The following is a 21872-nucleotide window of genomic DNA, read 5'->3' as shown; positions in this document are numbered from 1 at the left end:
GTCTCACAATTACTACAACAAAGACATGGAGCCTTCTCTGTTAGCCTATATCCAGACAAGGTGCATGTGATTGGCCCTGGATAATCACTAAACAAGGGGAATTAAGAACAACAGTGAACAACTCAGGGCCTTATTGTGACTCTCAAGGCTGTTGGCCAATAAATGCCACTTTGAATGGAACATTTTTTTAGATGCCTAGCTACATAGCATGGACACTTGGCTTGTGTTGTTCCATTGGATGCTCAGCACAAACAGATGAGGTAAGCACACTTACTCTGTCTGTAGATGGTAAAACTGGAACACACAGAGTAAGTAACTTGCTAAAAGTCAAATAGGTAGTGACAGAATACAGGTCAGAACTCAAGCAATCTTCATTTATTACACTGCTCTGCTTTCAAAGCCTTAGGTCTCAACTGCAAGATCATAGAACCCTACATAGACCAAGTCTTTATTGGCCAAAGGCTTAGTTTATCCAAACTGAGTTTGGTTTTGTTGTTGTTATTGTTTTGTCTGTCTGGTTTTTTTTTTTTTGTTTACAAACACAGAAAACTTTATAAATAGGAAAAAATCATTAGCTCCCAACGTCACTATCTACTGGGCCTCTAGTTAATTTGTTCCTTCCAGCCTGAACTTCTCCAAACCATTCTAAAAATATGCATCTTACTCAAAATCCCTTCATGACTTCTATTGCTAACAGAATAAAATCCAGTTCTTTAACATGGCCCCCAACTATTTCTTCAGACTCATTACTCATCCCAAGTCTCCTCTTCTCCAATGCTCTTAACTGTTTGGAGTTTGTTTGCTTGTTTGTTTGTTTGCTTGTTTGTTTGAAGAAAGGGTTTCTCTGTGTAGCCTTAGCTGTCCAGAACTCACTTTGTAGACCAGGCTGACCTCAAACTCACAGAGATCTGCCTGCCTCTGCCTCCCTGAGTGCTGGGATTGCAGGCGCCACTGCACCTGCCTTGCCCTTAACTTTTGTTTGTTGGTTTGTTTGTTTGTTTGTATAAAGTAATTTTTATTTTCCAGGATATTTTCCCCTTGTGTATTGCTTTTTGGGGGGTTGGTTTTCTTTTTAGTAACTATAAATCCAAGCTTAGCGACGCTTGGTTTTGTCCTGGAAAACAAAGCGAAGACTAAACAGAGCGTTTATAGTATTGTTTGCAAACCTGATCTCATTTAGAAAGAGATGTAGCTGCACGGCTAGAACACAGCTTCTAGCATGAAGGATGCAGGTGTGGCCTGGTGCTACTAAGAGGAGATGATGCGTTGTTGACAAGATTATAATCTGCTGGTGGCATTGCTGAAAAAAAAGCCCTTGCAAATTTCTAAACAACAGTAAACTCTGTTAAGACTCTCTAAAGTGTCTTACAGGCCAAAAAGGGGAACAAAGTTAGTAAAATGCCTCAACAGAGTTTGAGTGAAATATTGGATTGACAGTTATTGGATTTGAGTATGTCAAAATAAGGTTACAATAGGTCCCAAATTCAAACTACAGTACACTACTTCACAGGCCATGTGTTTCCAGGGGATTTCATTTGCCTCAGTAGGTGCTGGCAGATGGTGTGCTCAGTCATTTTCCAATATAGATGTCGAGTCACAAAGCCAACATGCGAGAAAGGAAGAGAGATGGGATGAAGACCTTTAGGAACTCTGCAGAGAAAATGCCCCTTTTCTTCGTGGCTCCACACTTCCTTATGTTTAGGGTGTCTGAAATGGAACTCTTTGGAAGGGATGTTTTAGGGTCTATTGGACCATTCTGATACCCAGCCTGCCCTTTTCTTCAAAGCCTCAACTTCTTTCTCTCCATCTACAACTTATTTGGATTGAGAGCTGTGGTCCCTGCTAGTGTGCATCTGAACAGCAAACATGATGTGTCCATCTTCTTGTGGTGAAAGGCTATCACAGTGAGAACGGCCTCTGGAGCGGCTCTGTCCTGACTCATGCTGTGCATCCAGAAGGACCTTCTCCATGTCTCTACTGTGGATGGAAGATGAGGAAGGGACGTGCTCCAGGGCCCCATTCTTCACATTCTCATAGTCACTGCCATTGCTGTTGTTCATGGGTTGCTCCACCCAGGAACTGTTGAGGCCAGAGGGCCGGCAGAGACTGCTCCCCTTCTTCACAGTTGTTTTTCACATGGCCGGGAGACTGGGAGTGGCATGGCACCATATCAGGCTGTGCAGCAACACAAGTTGAGTCCCTTGCCCTTAACTTTGAACCTCTCCATCTACAATACAACTTTGATGGCCCTTTCTACCTCTGTAACACTTCAGCGGTGCTGTTGCATATCCTAACACATTAAGGAGTCCTGCTCTTGCCTCTGATTTCTCGGCTCCTTCTACAGCACAGCCTTTACTCCTTTCACCCAGAGAAGCCAATATAAGGGGCTTTCAGTGTCATGGATTTCATAAGAATGAACCCCCTTGGAAAAAGACTTTTCCAGAAAGGCTACTTTTTGTCAGAATCCATGCAGCTGACTGGGTCTGCTCTCTGCTAAGGCCCAGCATGTTTCCTAGCCTTGAAGATTCACAATCCATGGAGATAAGCAATGAAAAACATTACACACGCATTAGACAGAACAAATGGATACAGATAAGAACAGATGGGGCTACCTGATGCACATGGAACAAGTCAAAAGACAATTTCCAGAGTTGGCGACAGGAGTTGAATGAGGTCACTTGGGAAGGAAGTGAGGAAATCCGAGGTATTATGAATGGCGTGCGCAAAGGCACAGGGGTGGGGGAGACCATGTACTCTCAAGGCACTAGATTACTAGAAGTGACAAGAGATAAACTCAAGAGAAGCAGAAAGTAAATGGAATATCAATAGCTAGCATGGCATATCAGGAGCCTAGGCTTCATTTAGAGACAGGTGAAGAAAAGTTGGAGGGCTTTAAATAGAGGTGTGACATGGGATGCTGACCCTGGTAAAAGACAGAACCATAACTTAGTAACATTTCCTACATTTTAACATCCTTTTACTTTGAAGTAAATTTAGGCTTCCAGAGAAGTTGTCATAATACTTTAGCGATTGCCTGCATACTTCTTACTGAGCTTTCCGTAATGTGAACACAAAAGAACATTGGGGACATTGGCATTTGTATAATACTATTACCACAGCCCTTACTTAGATTTCATCAGTATTTTCTTTAGTATATATTTTTATGTTCCACGGTCCAATTCCAGACCTTTTTCTTCATGTAACTGTTGTTTCTTTGTCTCTTCCAAACTGTGATAATTCTTCATTCTTTTCCTATCTTTCATGGTTTATATGCCCTTCATAAGGACTGACCAGTTGTTTGTTGATTTGTATATCACACACTGACCTGGAATTTGCCACACCCCAGCCTCAACCTCCCAAGAACTAAGATTATAGGATTATGTCACCATGCCCAGGTCGTGGTCAGTTATTTTGTAAAATGTCTTTCAACTAGGACTGAGGCTATGCTTTGCTTTTGTTTTTGCTATTGCTTTATTCAGAAACAACGCACCACAAAAGAGATGTACCTATCTCTAGCACAAAGCAGATGATGCACACAAAGGTGATACACTTACCTAAGTACATCATGTCAAGGGTACATGATGTAGATCTGTCTTGTTATAGGTGATGGCAACCTTGATCATTTGGTTAAGGTGACGTCACCAAGAGCTTCAACTTACAAACTTACTATTCTTACATTTGTAGCTACGAAGCATCTTGCGAGCTCACACTTTGAGAATATGCAGCTATCTTGTTACCCCAAAACTTTCATTCATTGATTTTTATCCTCAATTGATGGATCATACCTAACACTCAAAGGTTTCAACGGGAGACAGGCCTGAAAAATCTATGACATGCTACAGGAGAAGATTGACATCACAGAGAATCATGGTAAGCACTGAAGCATCTCAGAGATCAGTAGTACTGCATATTGGAGGAGAAATTTGACATAGGTGCTAAAGACCCTGGCTTATGTCCTAGTTTGCACAATGACTAGCTTCCTGGATGAGGGAATTTCTTCCACATGCCTAAAGCTGCCTGGCTCCAAGCCCTACCTTCATATAACAGACTAGCTCTTTGCAAGCTAGCAGGCTATTGACAGTCTTCTGGCAAATATGACAGCCTGGGTCGGCTTGCTAATATGGGACACAGTGGGCCCATAGTGTCTTTTTCTCACATCCTGCTTACCTTTGGCAGGCAGATCCATCATGCAGAAAGGGGCACCCCGGACCATCACTTCTTGCATGATGATGGCAAAGCTATAGACGTCTCCCGCAAATGAACCTAACCTGATGCCCCCAGGGGCTCTTAACAGTTCGGGGGCCGTCCAGAGCAGTTCTGCAAAGAAAGAATTATCTAATAAATGCAAGGAGGATTAACTGACATCTGCAATGCCCTAAAGGGCTCTAAGGGTGCTGTTTTATTAACTGCTTTATATTTTTTTATTAGACAGACTGGCATGCTAGGGCCCCTCGGGGTCTGAATCTATTCATCTAAGGGATTACACACATGTAGAGAAAGCACACTACTCTCTCCACACCCCACAACCATGCAGCAAGATACAGTATAAAGGTGTGGGGACCGTCAGGACTGCAGAAGGAGAAGCACTATCTGGTGCTTGCTTTTTCACTCTCTTGAGCTGCAAGTAGCAGTTGGCAGGTTTCCATGGAAAGGCAAGGGCACTGCCAGACTCGTTGCCATGGATTTGCTGCTTGCTAAGATCTATATGTGTCTGGTAATTTGATTGTGCCGGGCCTCAGGGATTCACAACTTGCTTTCTCCAGGTCTTTTCTGAGAGGATTAGAACATCCTCAGGCCTCCTGTGTTTCTTATAGAGCTAAAAAGGGTACAGCAGCTACTACCTGGTTCTTCAAATACTTATTGAGTGTCTACTATGTGCCAGGTACTATGCTATGTGGAAAAATGGTGCCAATCATGAACCAAGCCTTTACTCTGCCCAAGAAGTATTCACAGACCAGAGAGTAAGACATCCATGTGCATCCCTTAGTGCAATACAAAAGGGCTAATACTGATGAGAACAACTATGTAGGACAAGGAAATGGATCTATTAAAAACCAAGTTTGGGAGGGGAGTAAGGGGAAAATGGGAGGGAGGGAGGAATGGGAGGATACAAGGGATGGGATAATCATTGAGATGTAATATGAATAAATTAATAAAATATATTAAAAAATAAAAACCAAGTTTGAGTAATGGCTGTGTTCTGCTGAACTTCAGGCCCTATATGGGGTAAAATGTATTGCTTCTTTCATAGTTTTTAGCAGTCAGAGCATTGGACTATTTCATAGCAGATACCTTAACATATAAAGAAATTGACTTTTATAATATAAAAGGGAAAGTCAAGAGAGGAGTTGGGTTTTTGTTGTTGTCAGTGTTGTTGTTGGACTATATAAAAATCACCATTTCTGTGAGTTGAAAAATCATTGAATATGAGTAATTTCATCAGATTTACAGTAACAAACATCTGAGCTTGCAAAATTAATCCAGGAAGGCTTCCTGGAAAAGTTAAATCTCAAATGTGCCCATTAAGAAGGTCAAGGGTGCAGCTTCTAGAGCTGAGAGGTAAGGGCTTTGCAGGAAGAAAGAACAGTATGTGCAAAAGAACAAGAGGCAGAAAGGAGCAAATTGTTCGGGGTGGTGGAAAGGTGGTAAGTAGATTAGTGAAGGGCCGCAGAGAAGGGCTCTGTTAAGGAATAATGGGCTTGATGAAGTGGGGGTAGGGAGGGTAGCGAGAAGAATGAGGGCAGAAGGTGAGAGGCCCTGAGAGCCAAAGGAGAAGGCATTTGGAGTGAATACAAAAGGCAGTAGGGGTGCTGGAGCTGAAGAGGGATTTGATGAAATCTCTGTTTGGGAAGATTAATCTGGCAACCTGCACAAGCTGGATGCAAGGAGAAAGGCTGGAGTCAGGGCGATCAGCTAGGAAGAAGAGTAAGAGCTGTCCCCCCAAGTGAAAGGGACCTGAATGGGGGTGCAGTGCAGCAGCAGAGCCAGGAACGAGATATACTGTGGCGGGAGGGGGGCTACAATATAAAAAAGGAAGTGACAGGGTCAGGCACCTCCCCTTCCTGGGCTTTGTGAAAGAGGAGTTGACATAAATATGTTCATGTTCAGATCAGAAAGCTGGAGTATGCCTGCTAACACATACAGAAGCTAGGTCCAGGCTTCGGATACAGAAGCTAGAGCCAGGGTTTAGATAGTGATGCTAGAGCCAAGGTTCAGATAGTGATGCTAGGGCCAGGGTTCAGATAGTGATGCTAGGGCCAGGGTTCAGATAATGATGCTATAGCCAATATATGGATACAGAAGCTAGGGCCAGGGCTAGAGCTGGAGGTAGCTATTTATCATTATCACATCTAAAGTGGGAGCATTAGGAAGGGAGTTTAGAAGACAAGTTCTTATGATGCAAGAAGGTGAAGAGAAAACAGAGATGATGTATTTTGTTAGTAAAAATCCAGGAAACAGCAATGTAGCCTATTTTTAGACCGCCATGATAAAAAGGCTGGAGCATATGCCTTCTTGCTTCTTCATGTACCCTTCCTCTCACTTGGCCTTTCAAGTATCTGTTCCCAGCAGCATGCACCTCTGACTTCCCACCCAACACTGACTTCTATGAAAGTCTCTGCTCACAGGACAGGTTCACCCAGGGCAGTGGTTTTGCTCTTATGCCTCCCTCCCTAGAAAGAATGATAGTTACAAAAATACGGATGTGACTGGATAATCCTTTAGTCAAAGGAATGCCTTCTCTGACTGTCGGATTTGGATTTCAAGCGGAGGGGGTTGAGGAAGGAGAGCCAGAGTAGATATTTGAAAGCAAAAACAAAAAAACAGTCCTTGTTCATGGCCTGCACTCCTTATACATTTAAAAGCATACAAGGGGAAGCAAGCAAACTGCCTGGCAAAAAGCTAGGTGATTAACTAAAATCATTACCATATAGTGCTTTGAGAGGGCACCGGTGTCTCTGTTGTTAATGGCTAAAATGAGCTTGTGTCTGGACTGCATTCATACAGTTGAGACAGGACTGTGATGAACACTCATTCTCATCTCCACTCCAGAACCAAGTAAGAGCCACTAGCTACCATTAGTCGTGGACCGTCAGAAAGACTAGAAAAAAATTATTTTGGCTTCCTTTGTATCAGCTGCAGACACCACTTCCTCTGAGCTTGCTGTATTGGTAAAGTCAACTTTGAAGACCCATGATAATACAGCCTTAAAAAAAAAGTATAGAACTGGAAGTCAAGAGACCTGAGTTTAAAACCACCATCTTGACCCCTAGTCAGTTTTCTCTTCTGAACCTCAATTTTCCTGAAGCAAAAGTTGAGCTAAGTAAGTTTCAAACATTGTCCAATTACAAGACTCTCTAAGCTTCATCATTTAAGGCTGGAGACCAGCTGCAACATTTCCTTTTATTTCATTCATCCATTAATCTAATGAATATTTTATTTATTTCTTTGTTTATACTTTACATCCCAATAGTAGCCCCTCCTTCCTCTCCTCCCAGTCCCACACGCCCTCCCTCTTCTCCTCCCTCGCCTCTTTCCCTACTCTTCAGAAAGGGAGAGCCACCCCCACCGAGCCACCCCAGCTCATCAAGTCCCATCAGGACTGAGTGCATCCTCTTCCCCTGTGGCCTGGTGAGGCAGCCTCACAAGGGGGAACTGATTGAAAAGCAGGCAACAAAGTCCATGTCAGAGACAGCCCCAGCTCCCCTTTACTAGAGAACCCACATGAAGATCAAACAGATGTAACATTAGCTACATCTATGTAGGGAGCCTAGGTCCAGTCCATGCAAGGTCCTTGGTTGCCGCTTCAGTTTTGGTAAGATCCCACCCCCACCCACCCACCCACTCCCACCCACACCCACCCACCCACTCCCACCCACACCCACCCACCCACTCCTACCCACACCCACCCACCCACTCCCACCCACACCCACCCACCCACTCCCACCCACACCCACCCACTCCCACCCACACCCACCCACCCACTCCCACCCACACCCACCCACCCACTCCCACCCACACCCACCCACCCACTCCCACCCACACCCACCCACCCACTCCCACCCACACCCACACCCACCCACCCACTCCCACCCACACCCACCCACTCCCACCCACACCCACCCACCCACTCCCACCCACACCCACCCACCCACTCCCACCCACACCCACCCACCCACTCCCACCCACACCCACCCACCCACTCCCACCCACACCCACCCACCCACTCCTACCCACACCCACCCACCCACTCCCACCCACACCCACCCACTCCCACCCACACCCACCCACCCACTCCCACCCACCCCCGGCGCTGATTAGTTGCCTCTGTTGGTGTTCCTGTGGAGCTCTGTCCCCCTCCCTTCTATCCTTCCCCCAACTCTTCCACAACTCTCCCTGAGCACCACCCAATATGCCTATGACCCTTTCTGCCCAGCTAAAGAGTTCTTCAAGATCTTTAAGGTCCCCACATTCACTGTGGATTTGTACACTGTTACTAATACTGTATAATACTGTACTTGGTTGTCTCTTCCCTACATTCAAACCACAATTGCTATGAGAAGTGAGAAGCAGACACACACGTGAGGGACTCCAACCTGCTTCTTACCTTCATGGCGGTTATGGTTCAGGCATAAGGAAAGGACAACTGAATAAAGGATTACTAACAAAGTACAAATCCACAGTGAATGTGGGGACCTTAAAGATCTTGAAAAGAGCAGCTTGGCTGGGCATAAGGGGGTCACAGGAAACCACTTAATGCAACAATACTTAAGCTGAGTCCTAAAAGAGGTCAACTTAGCTATGGTCAGATAAATGTTTATGAAGATGAGAAAGGCAGAGTATCCCAGACAGAAAGCACAGCACATGTGAAAGGGCTGGAAGGAAGAGAGAGCTCGACATACATAAACAACCTGAAGGAGTTCAGCGTTCAGCAGACGGGGCAGGGGCGGCGGTGTGGGGGGGACTGTGGGGGGGGGAGAAATGGGTAAGTCCAAATCAAGTAAGACTCGCATGTCATATAATGGAATTTGAACTTTAACCTAAAGGCAATGGGAAGCCATTTGGTGAGGGACACCTATAACAAAATCAGATTTACAGTCTAGAAAGTTCCCTCTGGCTGCAGTATGTGATGAATAGGCTGCAGTTTGGAGAGTGAAGTAAAATAAGAGTGAAAAACCAAGATACAGACAGCGACAGTAGACAATACACACAGGTGTGCTCACACAGAGGCATACACACACAAACTGAAGACATCCTTTCCCCACTTTAAGAACAGACGTCCTAATGTGAATTAAATGGAATTATGGGAAAGTATTGGGTTTTGCCTTTTCTACATGTCTAACTTTTATAGAACATTTCAAGTACCTGCCATCTCTGCAGCTATTATCCCAACACCCTAGTGTAAAGTAAGACACATGGCAAACCAGGCATTCAAACTAGAATTAGACAAGTAACTACCGTACAGCTATGTCAGGACCAGGGCAGGAAAGGGAGAAGGGGAATCTCACAGCTGTCACTATCATTTTCAAGACTTTCAACTCTTCCAAAACATGAATGGACAGAGAAAGAGAACACTGAGGTCTGTTGGCTGGGTAAGACCTCAACTGAACTGCTGTGAAGTTGCTGTATAGTTTGAGTAACTCATGAATCTCTGTGTCTGTAAATGGGTGAGCTGGACTAGATGGATTCGTACAATTTAGCATTGCACGCATTTTGAGAAGTGCAAACATGATGCCCTTAATGACCTGCTCTCCATCTGGGCATGTATAATGTATAATGAAGTCAGCAGTTTTAACACTCGTCAGCCCACCACCATTTTCTACACCCCTCACTCCACCCCTTTTGAAAGATTGTCTGCTCTCCCACACCTCAGATTTCTCTTTTTGATTTGATGAGTTAAGATTCTGCCAGGCATTCCTCAGTATGCTGGTGCACTAGACAGAAGACAAAAATACAAAATGGATGTCACCAGCATGCCCACTCACTTACAAGTGTGCCACTCTGTCTGAAACCACAGACACAACCCATAGAGCACTCATTTGCACGGTGCTGATATGCTCCAGTGACATACCATTCTAGAATATACTTTGTGGGAGTCTAGCTTCTAAATTACTCTCCATTCAATCTGACAAGTATTTATTGAGCGCCTACTGTGTGCCTAGCACTCATCAAGATTCTCCCGGGACTGCTGGGGTGTCTAAACAATACAGCCTAATCCTGTCTCAGCGGGGACAGAGCATTATTGCAATGGCTTTGTTTGGAAGGAAAGGCTGCACGGAGGTTACAGCATGCAGACTTCATTCAAGTCTCTTGGCTTGGAAATGAGGCTGGATTTTCAACAAAAGTGAGGAGTTGAAATCACCCTAAGGCTTTAATTCAATGCATAGTTTCATTTGAACCTTCAAGTTACCCTGTGTACATCCGAGGGTACACTTCATTGCTTACCTTCTTCAGAAGGTTCCTCTTCAGAGAGTCTCAGCATTTCTAAAATGTTATTAAAGCCATAATCTGTCACTTTTAGTACAAAACGCCCATCTACCACACAGTTCCGAGACTTTAGCCTCCCATGAATAAATTCTCTGTGGTGTAAATATTTCATTCCCTGTAGATGATACAACAAAATTTATTTAGGCACTTCTTTAACTGTTTTGTACTTTTAGAGCTAATTTCTGAGATTATTAATGGCATCGATGATTATGATCCAGAATTCAGATTTTTTTCTCTTATTCACAAACAAGGGAAACCTTTGATAAGATGTCTAGGTCCATTCTAGCTTTAAAATGTTTGGCTTTGATTAAGAATCATATCTTATGTTTATTGAGAATTATGTGCTACTGGGAGACCTGTTGACGTTTCAAGCACAAGATGGATCCATTCACATGAAATTGCCAGGAAATGAGAGATTCTGATTTTCCTCACTAGTTCTAATACAACTCTCAATCCATTATCAGCAGAAGTGGAAGCTTGATGTGGCTTAGAGGGTTGGCAATTTAACAGGACCTACAAAGAAATAAAATATATATATACTGTAGAGCTTTCAATTCTTCAGAAAAAGCATGTGTGCTTGCATATATGTTAACAAACAGACAAGAGCATACATTGCAGCTTTGATTTTATGGTGCGTAATTGGAAATAAACTAACCAATAAAGGAGTAGCTAGATTTAGCATACATTCTTATGCTTGAAAATTCTGCAATACTTACAAAGAATAATGTCGATCAGTATGTATTGATATTAATATAACTATAAGCCAAATAGAAAGTACAAAATAGTGAGTTGCCAAGTTATGTGATAGCATGTGTATTAAAAACAAATAAAATTGTTATAAGTAACTAACTTAGGGTAGAGGTGATGAAAGAAGAGGGTTAGATAAATATCAATATTTTTCCCATATATATTATAGCATTTGATTTTAAATGTTAATTTAATATACTACTTTTACATAAAAGAATAGCTAAATGGAGAAGAAATCTAGGTATTTTGGACTCTAGAGTTGCTTGAAAGCATTAACATGACATTCAAATATGATGTATAAGAACTCTCCACCAGATGGGCTTAATCCTTCTGCACAGAAAGACATCTGTATTTTGGTGCAGTCATCTCAGAATTGATGATACCAAATGTCCTTGCAGTTAATTGTCTCTGCTTTGCATCCTGATACCCTTTCATAATCCCCTGCTTTCCATTTTGTGCTCTCAAGAAGGCCATAGTCTCCACTAATTGCAAGCCAAGTCTCCAATGGGCAAGATTTTTCCCAGGCCAACTAGTGTTTGAATATCACTCATCACAGGACAGAAGAAGATTGTCACTTACAGACCTCTATTTTAATTAGCTGGGTTTTGCTTAGAGTAGAAATGGCAATAGAATAGGAATCAGGAGATTTTCATTTGCATTGGGTAAGACAATATTAATCATCACAGCATTCTATTATCAGCTCTGCCACTTAATAGTCAGCTAAGAAATGCGTATTAAGAACCAACTACATGTGGTAGATACTGTAAAATAAAGACAGTCTGATTTAGTATCTCTGAGCCTCTGGGTGAGAGGGTTAATCATGGCCATCTTACAATGAGAAGGAGATGATGTCTTCCCCTTCCATATCTCCTCGCAAGGCTATGATTAATATGTACATAGCTCAACAAGTAATCAATTATTCAGTCCGAGTCCATTAAGATAGACATACACAGAGCTTTATGACATATCATAGAGTTCAATGGCTCTACAGAAGCTCATCTATGGAACTTGCATAGATTCCCATTGTAGTACTCCATGGACATAGAGTGGAGGTGCTACCTTATATAATCAGTTTGTCCTATGGCAGAGGTTCACAGCCACACAGACATGCAAAGTCTCATCGTCTAGTCCTACAAGGTGACACATCTTTAGAAAACGAAAGCCAGCAGCTGATTTTTGGCAATGTTAAAGATTCTGGGGATGAGTGCTTCCCCATATCCACAAAGCAGAGAAGTGAAATATGGTTAAAGGCATAGGAGAGCTTGATAATAAACAGAAGAAGAGAGCAAAGTCTGTCCCTCAAATTGAGAAGGAACACAGACAAGTACTTCCTGTTATCAACATTCTATAATGCATATGGGCAAAAGGGCGGTGAGGTGGTGAGGAGTCAGGACTTGGGAGACAAGGTGGAGGAGTGAAATAACCACAATAACCCACAGGAAAGAAAACATCTCAGAATCTTACATTGCAAACCTAAATATAGAACACAAACAACAAGCCAAATTCTTTGCAAATTTCAAATCTGTGAGGAAAACCCAAGACTCCCTTAGTCTTGCCATTAACCTTAATGAGGTCCAGCAGTAGTGATGATTTGAACATCCAATCGAGTTTCACATCATCATTTGTCAGTATGTCTTCTAGGCTCCTTCGAGAACAAAATTCTGACACAATGGCAAACATCCCTGAATCATAAAAGAAGCCTAATAAAGGGTTGACATTCTCATGCCGCAGGTCTTTCATCTGCAAAGAAGACATACAGAGACCAGTCACAGCTGTCTTGTCTCACTTGCTGACTGTTGCCTATAATACACAAAAGGTACACCAATAAGACTGTGCAAAATGTCATGATGAAGACCATCATCTTTATGCAAACTGTAAAAAGTTAAATAAAATATAGGAGAAAAAAATAAAAACAACGCAGGCACTTGTCCCAGAGAGCTCATACTCAGCACAAAGTAATTGGAAAGTGATCTGAAAATTAAATTTCCTCATGTAATGTGTTTTAAGAGAGACCATAAGATGTTGAGTGAGCTCAGAGAGGTTAAATGTCTCATTCAGACAGGCAGTGAGGGAGGCAGGTATCAAAGGAAGCTTTCCAAAGAATTGATAACTAGGCTTTATTGAAGAACATAAAAGTTGGAGGGGAAAAATACTTCTGAGTTGAGGGAACCACAACAGGTTTAGTCTTCCCAGACTACAGTACAATGGGGAGAAAAAGAAATATCAAGTTATAACAATAGACAGGGGCAATGAGCCATGGAGTAAATATCATAATTTTTTTGTTTTTTTTTTTTTTTTTGAGACAAGGTTTCTCTGTGTAGCCTTGGCTGTCCTAGACTCACTTTATAGACCAAGCTGGCCTCAAACTCACAGCAATCTGCCTGCCTCTGCCTCCTGAGTGCTGGGATTAAAGGCATGCGCCACCATGCCTGGCCTCATAATTTCATTTTCATATATGTTATATAATTCCATAGACAACCCTGGTATGTAATTTAATTATACATTATTAATATTTCAATTATATAGATGTAAGACAGGAAAAAGTACCCCTCCATAATCATTCTCAGACTTCTTCTTGGGTTTCTAAATAGATAGTCATGATACACATCAACACAGGAGATTTGAGGAAAGTGTAGTGGCAGGTTTTGCGGTGCTCTGCCCATATCCTGTATACTGTTTACTATTCATTCTCTATCTAGCTGCTATGCTATACATATTAGCTAACAATTTACATTCACTACCATCTCAAGAAAATTGTCCTATGGCCTAGAGTCACCTTACTAAGAGGCGAGGTCCCACTCATAGACCTCAGGCAAAGATTCAATGGGGAAAACACACAAGTTCAGCCTACATGAGACAATGTAGTTTCCTGTGTGCTTCAGAATGTCCTCCATGAGATTATAGCATTACTAACCTCCAGATGAGATCAAACATTCACTTATCTTTTCCCTCTGCTCTACCTTGCTTCTTCTGTCATTATATAACTTGAACATGAATTCCCATTTTAGGCTCAGATTTTACATAATCTACCAAGGCAAATGAAAAATCAAACTTCGCTGTGGAGAAAGCCAAAAGTTCCACAGCGAAATTACTCATGAACATCAAGTTGGAACTTCTCCCTCTTCCTGTGACAGGGTTGTGTAACAGTCCTGGCTGCCCAGAAACTTGCTCTGTAGACCAGGGTGGCCTCGAACTCAGAGATTCACATGCTACTGTCTCCCAAGTGCTGGGATTAAAGGTGTGTGCCACCACTGTTTGACTGCTTGGAACTTCTTTAGAGTGTTATGTGTTTGTGATTTAGATTTTAGGAAACAGGTATGATCTGAGATCAGATGGACAGAATGTAAGTATGTAAATTGTAGATAAAATCAATGTGCACATGAGAATACCCAAGGAAATTATAGAGAAGAAAAACTATATCAACACTTAAGGATAGAAAAATAAGGATCAGCTCACATTAAAAATGTCTTAAGAGGGAGGCCATAAAATAAAGGTAGTTCTATTTAGACCAATATTGTTAGCATTATAAAACACAAATACGCTAAATATCAGAGAAGTCAGGTAACATCAAGAAAATGTTGGTTAAATTGGCCATTATACTTATTGATCCTAGAACAGTACTATGCAAACATGTTTACACATAAATACACACAAACATACATATATGTGTATGAGTTGTACATTAACTGCACAATAAGCTAATTTATAGATCAATATTTGAAAAAATGTATTTACATTAAACATTTACATAGCTTTTTGTTACTCTCAAAACAATAAGACAATTTTGCACATGAAATTTGTATTATAATAGGCATTACAAATAATCAAGGCAATGAATATAGTAGGGTATTCATAGGTTGGATACAAGGTCATGTTCCCTTTTTTTGTAAGAGATTTGAGTATTCATGGATTTTGGTATCTGAAGGGTTTTTGAACCAGTCCCCTGAATATAGGAAGTACAACTCTCCAGCCATGTATAATTACATATATGTAAGTGTACACACATTCAGGTACACAAAGATTTAGAATGATAGCAACACTGAATGAATAGAAGCAGGTTAGACCTTAGACATATATTGGAGCTACAAATCTCATGTCAATAGATGGGAAATGAAAGAAAGAGTTCAATGATTATCACATAGAGTTTGGAGAAGATGACTGTCCATTTACTGGTCCAGATTATAATGTAACACCTTCAACAAGATAATCTCAGCAAATTATGTTAGTCATCATGGGAATGATAACTATTGACTATCTCATCTGCGTACTAAGTCTACAAAAGCCTGACACCCGTGACAATTATGAGTCTGCTTCAACCTCAGGTTACATGTAGCAATTTAAGCATCTTCTAAGATTTCATTCTCTGACAAAGCAAACAACCAAAACTACTGGGCTCTGGAATTGTGTTCTAGAAATAATAAAAATTGATTAGGAAAATAATTTAACTCCCATTCCCTAGTCTTCATATCAATATGAAGTACACGCAGTGGGATAGAAGAGAAGGGCTATGTTCCATTTTTCTAGGTTAAGGCTTTTAGGAAGCAAATATATTCCCTTTTGTATTATTTTTCCAATTCTGTGCATAAATATACATGTTTATAAGGTCATAGGACATAAGAGAGCCATAAGATGGCTATAGCTTGGATTTCTGAACCACTGTTTTGAAGGAGGATCACCTCCTAATCAAGAATACCATGTTTTTGTTTCATTTGGGGTGTTGTTGTTGTTTTGTTTTGGGTTTTTTGTTTTGTTCTGTTTTTGTGGTTTTGGGGAGTTTTTGTTGTTGTTGTTGTTGTTTTTGGTTTGTTCAAGATAAGGTTTCTCTGTGTAGCTTTTGCTTTCATGGACTTCCTTTGTAGACCAGGTCAGCCTTGAACTCACAGAGATCTATCTGCCTGCCTTTGCCTACCCAAGTGCTGGGATTACAGGTATGCATCGCTGTACCTGGCTCTTATAATAGAAATGTTATGATCTAATATCACAGACCAATATATTGCAAAAGCCAAGGGACTTCTTGAGCTTTTTAAAAACTACATTTTTAATTTTTATTTTTGTGTATATATGTATGTAAGAGTGTATGGCATATCCGTTGTGTTCCCATGAAAGCCAGAATAATGTGGCAGATCCCCAAGTACTGGAGTTCCAGATGACTGTGAGCCACCCAGCACAGGGTCTAGGAATTGAAGTAGGGTCCAATGAAAGAAAAGCCATTACTCTGAACTGCCAAGCCGTCTCCTCGTCCCTGACTTTTAAGAATTTATACCACTTTTTGTTCCCACTTCTTTCTAGCAGTGTTGGGACTATTAGAAAAAAAAATAAAAATTATAACAAATAGTAAATGTATTGATAAACATAAAAGAATGTACTTTGTTTAATTGTCTTGATTTCTATAAAATATATATGAACATTTAAAGTCAATATTGGCCTTCATTATGTGGTTCATGATATACATGAGGGTAGTATACATTCAAACAGTAAAGCAAAGAATGGAGACAAGCTGGAAAGACCAATGTGTCTACAAAGTTGCCATATTTTAGGGAATGGGGTAATAATACTAACTCTAAGTATATTGTGACAAGTTCAAATGCTACCTCACCAGGCCACAGGGGAAGAGGACACTCAGTCCTGATGAGACTTGATAAGCTGGAGGGGGTATTCTCCTTTTCTAAGGAATAGAGGAGGGGGGATGGAGGAAGAGGGAGGGAGAGTGGATTGGGAGGAGAGGAGGAAGGGACTACAATCAGGATATAAAGTGAATAAATAAATTAATTTAATTTAAAAATGCATTCGGAACTTTCTAGAGCAATTAATTTAAAAATTCAGTAAAGTATACCTAAAATGAAAATATAAGAAACAAACTGAAGTGCCTCCACATAATTTTGGTCCAAAAGAAGGCAAGAAGAATGAACAAAATAAAACAGAGAACTAGATGAACTAGAGGAAAACTGACAGATCAAACTTTGGACTACTTCAATCGATGCCTCAATGTACTGCAGATTATTGTTACTGGGTAGGAGTTGCAGAACAGCACAGAGGAGATAAAAAACAAAACAAAACCCAACAACAGATGTATGCTGCCTGAAAGAAATGAACATTAAATCCAAAAAAAATAGATTGAAAGTAAAAAGATAGAAAAATAGAATACAGCAGTAGCACATGCCTGTAATCCCAGCACTCGGGACTCAGGGAAGCAGAGGCAGGAGAACTACAGTGAGTTTCAGGCCAGCCTGGTCTACAAAGCAAGCCCAGGATAGCCAAAGATACATAGAGAAATCCTGTCTCAAAAACACCAAACACAAAACAAAACAAAACAAAAAAAAACCACAAAATCAAATCAGAAAGCTGGAGTGGCTATACTATTATTGAATAAAACATGGCAGGCAAATAAGTATTCCCAGAGCTGAAAGTGAATGTTTTGTAATGATAAAAGCTAAGACCGTGCTATCATAAATGTGCATGAGTAGCTGTGTCCTGAAGCTGACTCATATTGGATCTCAGGAAACTAATTTTATAGAATTCTTTCAACTCTTTGTTTGGTGATATTACATAGGTAATTAAAAAAGAAAGAAAGAAAATACTCATAATGAAAGTACATTCAGAAAATATTCAAAGTTGGGTATTTATTTTTTCACACAGACACTACTGCAGATACTTATTAATACACTAATGTGCATCCCCTTAGCACTATAGCATCAAAGTATACAAAGAAAAAAATCATAGAATTAAACAATAAGGAAATTTTAATAGTAAATAAAAAACATTGACCGGAATTTGGTGAGGCTATGTAAGATTTTTAAAAATCAATAAATCTTTCTGATAAACATAGCTGCAAAAAAAAATCCCTAAAAATATCATCCAGAGTACTTGAAAGGATAGTATGTAATGACCGAGTGGAACTTATCCCAGTTATGTCAAGGTTTATTCAATTCTTACTTTAAAGCAATGTGACTTACTATATTAACAGAATAAGGGGATGAATAACAACCATTTCCATAGGTAGAAGAAAACAACGTGATAAAAAAGTTGACAATCAGAAGTAGAAGTACATATATATGACTTACAGATAACATTGGACAGAAGTGCACTGTGTTAACTCCTTTTCTTTTTGGACCAGAAATTTGGCAAACTGGAAACTAACCAACTGGAAAGCCTATGCACGTATAATGATTAAAAACTAAAATAATATAAATACTAGGGGAGAAGGGAAGGTTTTTCTTATAATAAATGTCAACCAATAAGTACAGAAAATGTTAGTACTATAAAATTATCAATTAGTAAGTAAAATAGTGAATAAGAGTGGGCTGTAAAAAATAAAAAAGATCCTTAGTTTGAGCGGGACCCCTGGGCCCAAATCTGCCTATCATAATGTTCTACTTGTAGGGTTCTAGGACCCTCTGGATCCTTCTACTTTGCCATTCTCCCATGCTTCTCTCATCTAGAGTCCCACTACAATGTCCTCCCCTCTGTCTCAGTTTCCCGGTAAGTGAAGGCTTTCGTGGGACATGCCCCTTGGACTAATATGCAGATATAAGTGAGTATATACCATTTGAGTCTTTCTGCTTCTGGGTGAACTCACTCATTATGATCATTTCTAGCTCAATCCATTTATCCACAAATTTCAGGAATTCCTTGTTTTTAATAGCTGAATAGTATTAAACCCCTACCCAGATCTAGACAATGGACAGAACACTCTCCACAGTAGAGTGGAGAGTGGGATATTACTTTCTCACATACTCTGGTGCCTCACCTTTGACCATGTCCCCTGGAGGGGGAGACCTGGTGGCACTCAGAGGAAGGACAGCAGGTTACCAAGAAGAGACTTGCTACCCTATGAACATATACAGGGGGAGGTAATCCCCCTCAGGAACAGTCATAGGGGAGGGGAATAAGGGGAAAATGGGAGGGAGGGAAGAATGGGAGGATACAAGGGATGGGATAACCATTGAGATGTAACAAGAATAAATTAATAAAGTAAAAAAATAAAATAAAATAAAAAAGATCCAAGCATGGTGTCTCACACCTTTAATCTCAGCTGCTGTAAGGCTAAGAGCGGATGGTTTCTATGATTTGGAGGACAGCCTGTACTACAAAGTGAGTTATAGGATAGCCTGTGTTACTACTGAGTAAGATCCTATCTCAAAAAGGAGCAAACTATTTCTATAGATTCAAATTGTGTAAAAAATAATGTATAATTACAATGAGGAAAAGTAACTCATTGGCCAGGAAGCTATATAGCTCAGCAACACACTCAAAGTTAACATCACCAGCCACATTGTGTGCCTTCTGGATAAAGTGCTCAAAAACGACATCACTCCCAAAGTTATCTAGGTAAAGATGTGTAAAGCAAACCATGTGAATACTAGGCAAACCCAGGTGGAGGGTCGCTCTACTAATAACTGATCCAAACGCTTCAAAAATATTAAGATGAAGAAATAGAAGTCTGAGAAATTGTCATATTAACAGAACCCAAAGAGCCATACAGGAACCTATAGCATAAACTATCACGGTGTTTCATCTTAACCCTTAGGGCACACCTGGATCCCCAGGGGCCGCATCCCTTGCTCCCTTTCTTTCTTCACTTCCACTCTGATCTGCATGGAGTTGGTCCTTGTTCATATCTGATGGAATGACTTGCCTGCTTTAAAAATGTGCAGAAATGGTCTGTTGCTATCGTTTGAAAGAACTAAAGACAATATTCACAAATCTTTTACGGATGCCAATCCAAGTTCAAGGTGGAGACAAGGAGCCCCAAGGAGGAGGCTTAAAAAATTATCATACTTGACTTATTCATAGCCTGCTTCCTTAAGTCAACCATCCAAGGACACTCTGAACATAGCTAGTGGAGTTAGGAAAATAACCGTATTTCAAACAATAATTAGCAGGTCTGGAAAATGGGCATGTAGGTGATTATGGTATACTTAATTGATAATTATCTTAATAGGCATCTTTTTCTAAAGGAATTATATGTCAGAAATATGCAAGAAGCATTGTATGTATTGTCATTTAATTAATTCTCTTCTCGGCACAGGAGGGAAGGCAGTAAAAAGCAGACAGACATTTTGCAAATAGGGGCATGAAGGGAAGCTCTCGGGGAGTTTGGGTGACAGACTCAGACTAATGAAGCTCCTTCTTTGCTTCGCATTCAGAGTTTTTCATTTTCATGACTTTGCCACTGGGTCACAGGATCATAGCAATCTAGTAACAACAACGTTGTACTTGCACTGGCTTTCTAAGACTGCCTCCTACCTAGGACTGGTCTGAATAGGAATGTATATAAATAAGACGTTTTCATACCATTTCAAATACATCACTTGCACTCGATTTGATGGACTTAATGTCCCCAAAATCTCCAGAAGGGAACTTTTTCAGCCACACCCAGTCACCCTGGAAAGAAAAGGGAAAGAACACTGAGACTTAGTTGTCAGCAGCTTCACCCACATAAAAGGCTTAGAGTAAAATTCAATACAAGAAGGGTTTTTTTTTCTCCTTCCACATCCTCTACCCTATAGAAACTCCATATTCTAGATTAAAATGAACTCATACAAAGAAGCTAAAGTTAAAAGTGTCAAAGCACTCAGGCCAGGGAAACAACACACAGGTGTACAGCTCCCAGAAAAAGCAAAGCTACCACTCTGAAATGTCTTCCTTAACTGCAGAAAGTTCTGGGCCAGTTCATTTGTTCATAGCTAAGTGATGTAGCACAGAGCTTGCTTCGATTTATGGCGATGGGTGGTGATTGCAATTCCCACTGCCTTGAGGCGTCTCTAGTGGGAAATGCAAGGCCGGAGATGGAGTGCCACAAAGGTTTGCAGCGTTTACCTTGATTCATAGTTTCTCGAGTGACAGGCCATGGGGTGGAGATGGGGGCCCTCTCACACCTTAATCTTAAGTGACTGATTTAAATGTACATTAAATATTTTTTTATTTTGACCCATACAGGTACCGCCAGAGTAATAGGTCACCTAGACCCTTTCAGTAGTCTATTTCCAACTTTTTCCATTCATAATCATTTTTTTAAGTTTAGATGTTTGTGGGTACGATGTGATAATGTGATACATGTGTACAATGTGTAACGATCAAATATCAGTAATTAGCATTGATTCTTAACTTTTGAAACACAAAGCTACAATTTCTAAGGTCACTATCAATTCAAACTCAATTACGTCGTTGTCTTTCTTCACTTCACTGCCAGTACCTGATAATTTTCTTCTGCATGCATAGCCTCGAGATGCCATCAGTCATCAAGCCCTACTTAGTTTGTTACAACCAAAAAAAAATTTAAGCTAGATCTGGGTAGAGGTTTAAGGTTTACCGCCTGTATTGTCCTTGGCTGGTGCCTTAGTTTGAGCGGGACCCCTGTGCCCAAATCTGCCTATCATAATGTTCTACTTGTAGGCTTCTAGGACCCTCTGGATCCTTCTACTTTGCCATTCTCTTTCTCACATACTCTGGTACCTCACCTTTGACCATGTCCCCTGGAGGGGAGACCTGGTGGCACTCAGAGGAAGGACAGCAGGTTACCAAGAAGAGACTTGATACCCTATGAACATATACAGGGGGAGGTAATCCCCCTCTGGAACAGTCATAGGGGAGGGGAATAAGGGGAAAATGGGAGGGAGGGAAGAATGGGAGGATACAAG

At 40.9% G+C, this 21872-nt stretch overlaps 1 protein-coding gene and 1 pseudogene across 6 annotated transcripts in view; both read right to left on the bottom strand.

The window, feature by feature from the left end:
- Window positions 1-21872, bottom strand: part of GUCY2F (guanylate cyclase 2F, retinal) — a 91021-nt gene that overhangs the window by 22437 nt on the left and 46712 nt on the right. For 4 of the 5 annotated variants that reach the window (XM_084790131.1, XM_084790133.1, XM_084790129.1 and 1 more), the window contains 4 exons: window positions 20527-20616; window positions 12796-12972; window positions 10444-10600; window positions 4168-4317 (listed from right to left, as the gene is read on the bottom strand). In XM_084790131.1, the coding sequence (XP_084646257.1) occupies window positions 4168-4317; window positions 10444-10600; window positions 12796-12972; window positions 20527-20616 (574 nt within the window). The remainder of the gene's footprint in view (window positions 1-4167; window positions 4318-10443; window positions 10601-12795; window positions 12973-20526; window positions 20617-21872) is intronic. The other variant, XM_084790132.1, reaches the window with a different exon arrangement.
- On the bottom strand, window positions 1506-2124 carry LOC311602275 (BCL2/adenovirus E1B 19 kDa protein-interacting protein 3-like; annotated as a pseudogene). Its single transcript has one exon. The product of its transcript is annotated as a BCL2/adenovirus E1B 19 kDa protein-interacting protein 3-like (transcript).

The sequence above is a fragment of the Acomys minous genome (assembly GCF_964271855.1).
Source record: "Acomys minous genome assembly, chromosome: 7".
Taxonomy (NCBI): Eukaryota; Metazoa; Chordata; class Mammalia; order Rodentia; family Muridae; genus Acomys; species Acomys minous.
This window is presented reverse-complemented; position numbering and strand designations above follow the sequence as displayed.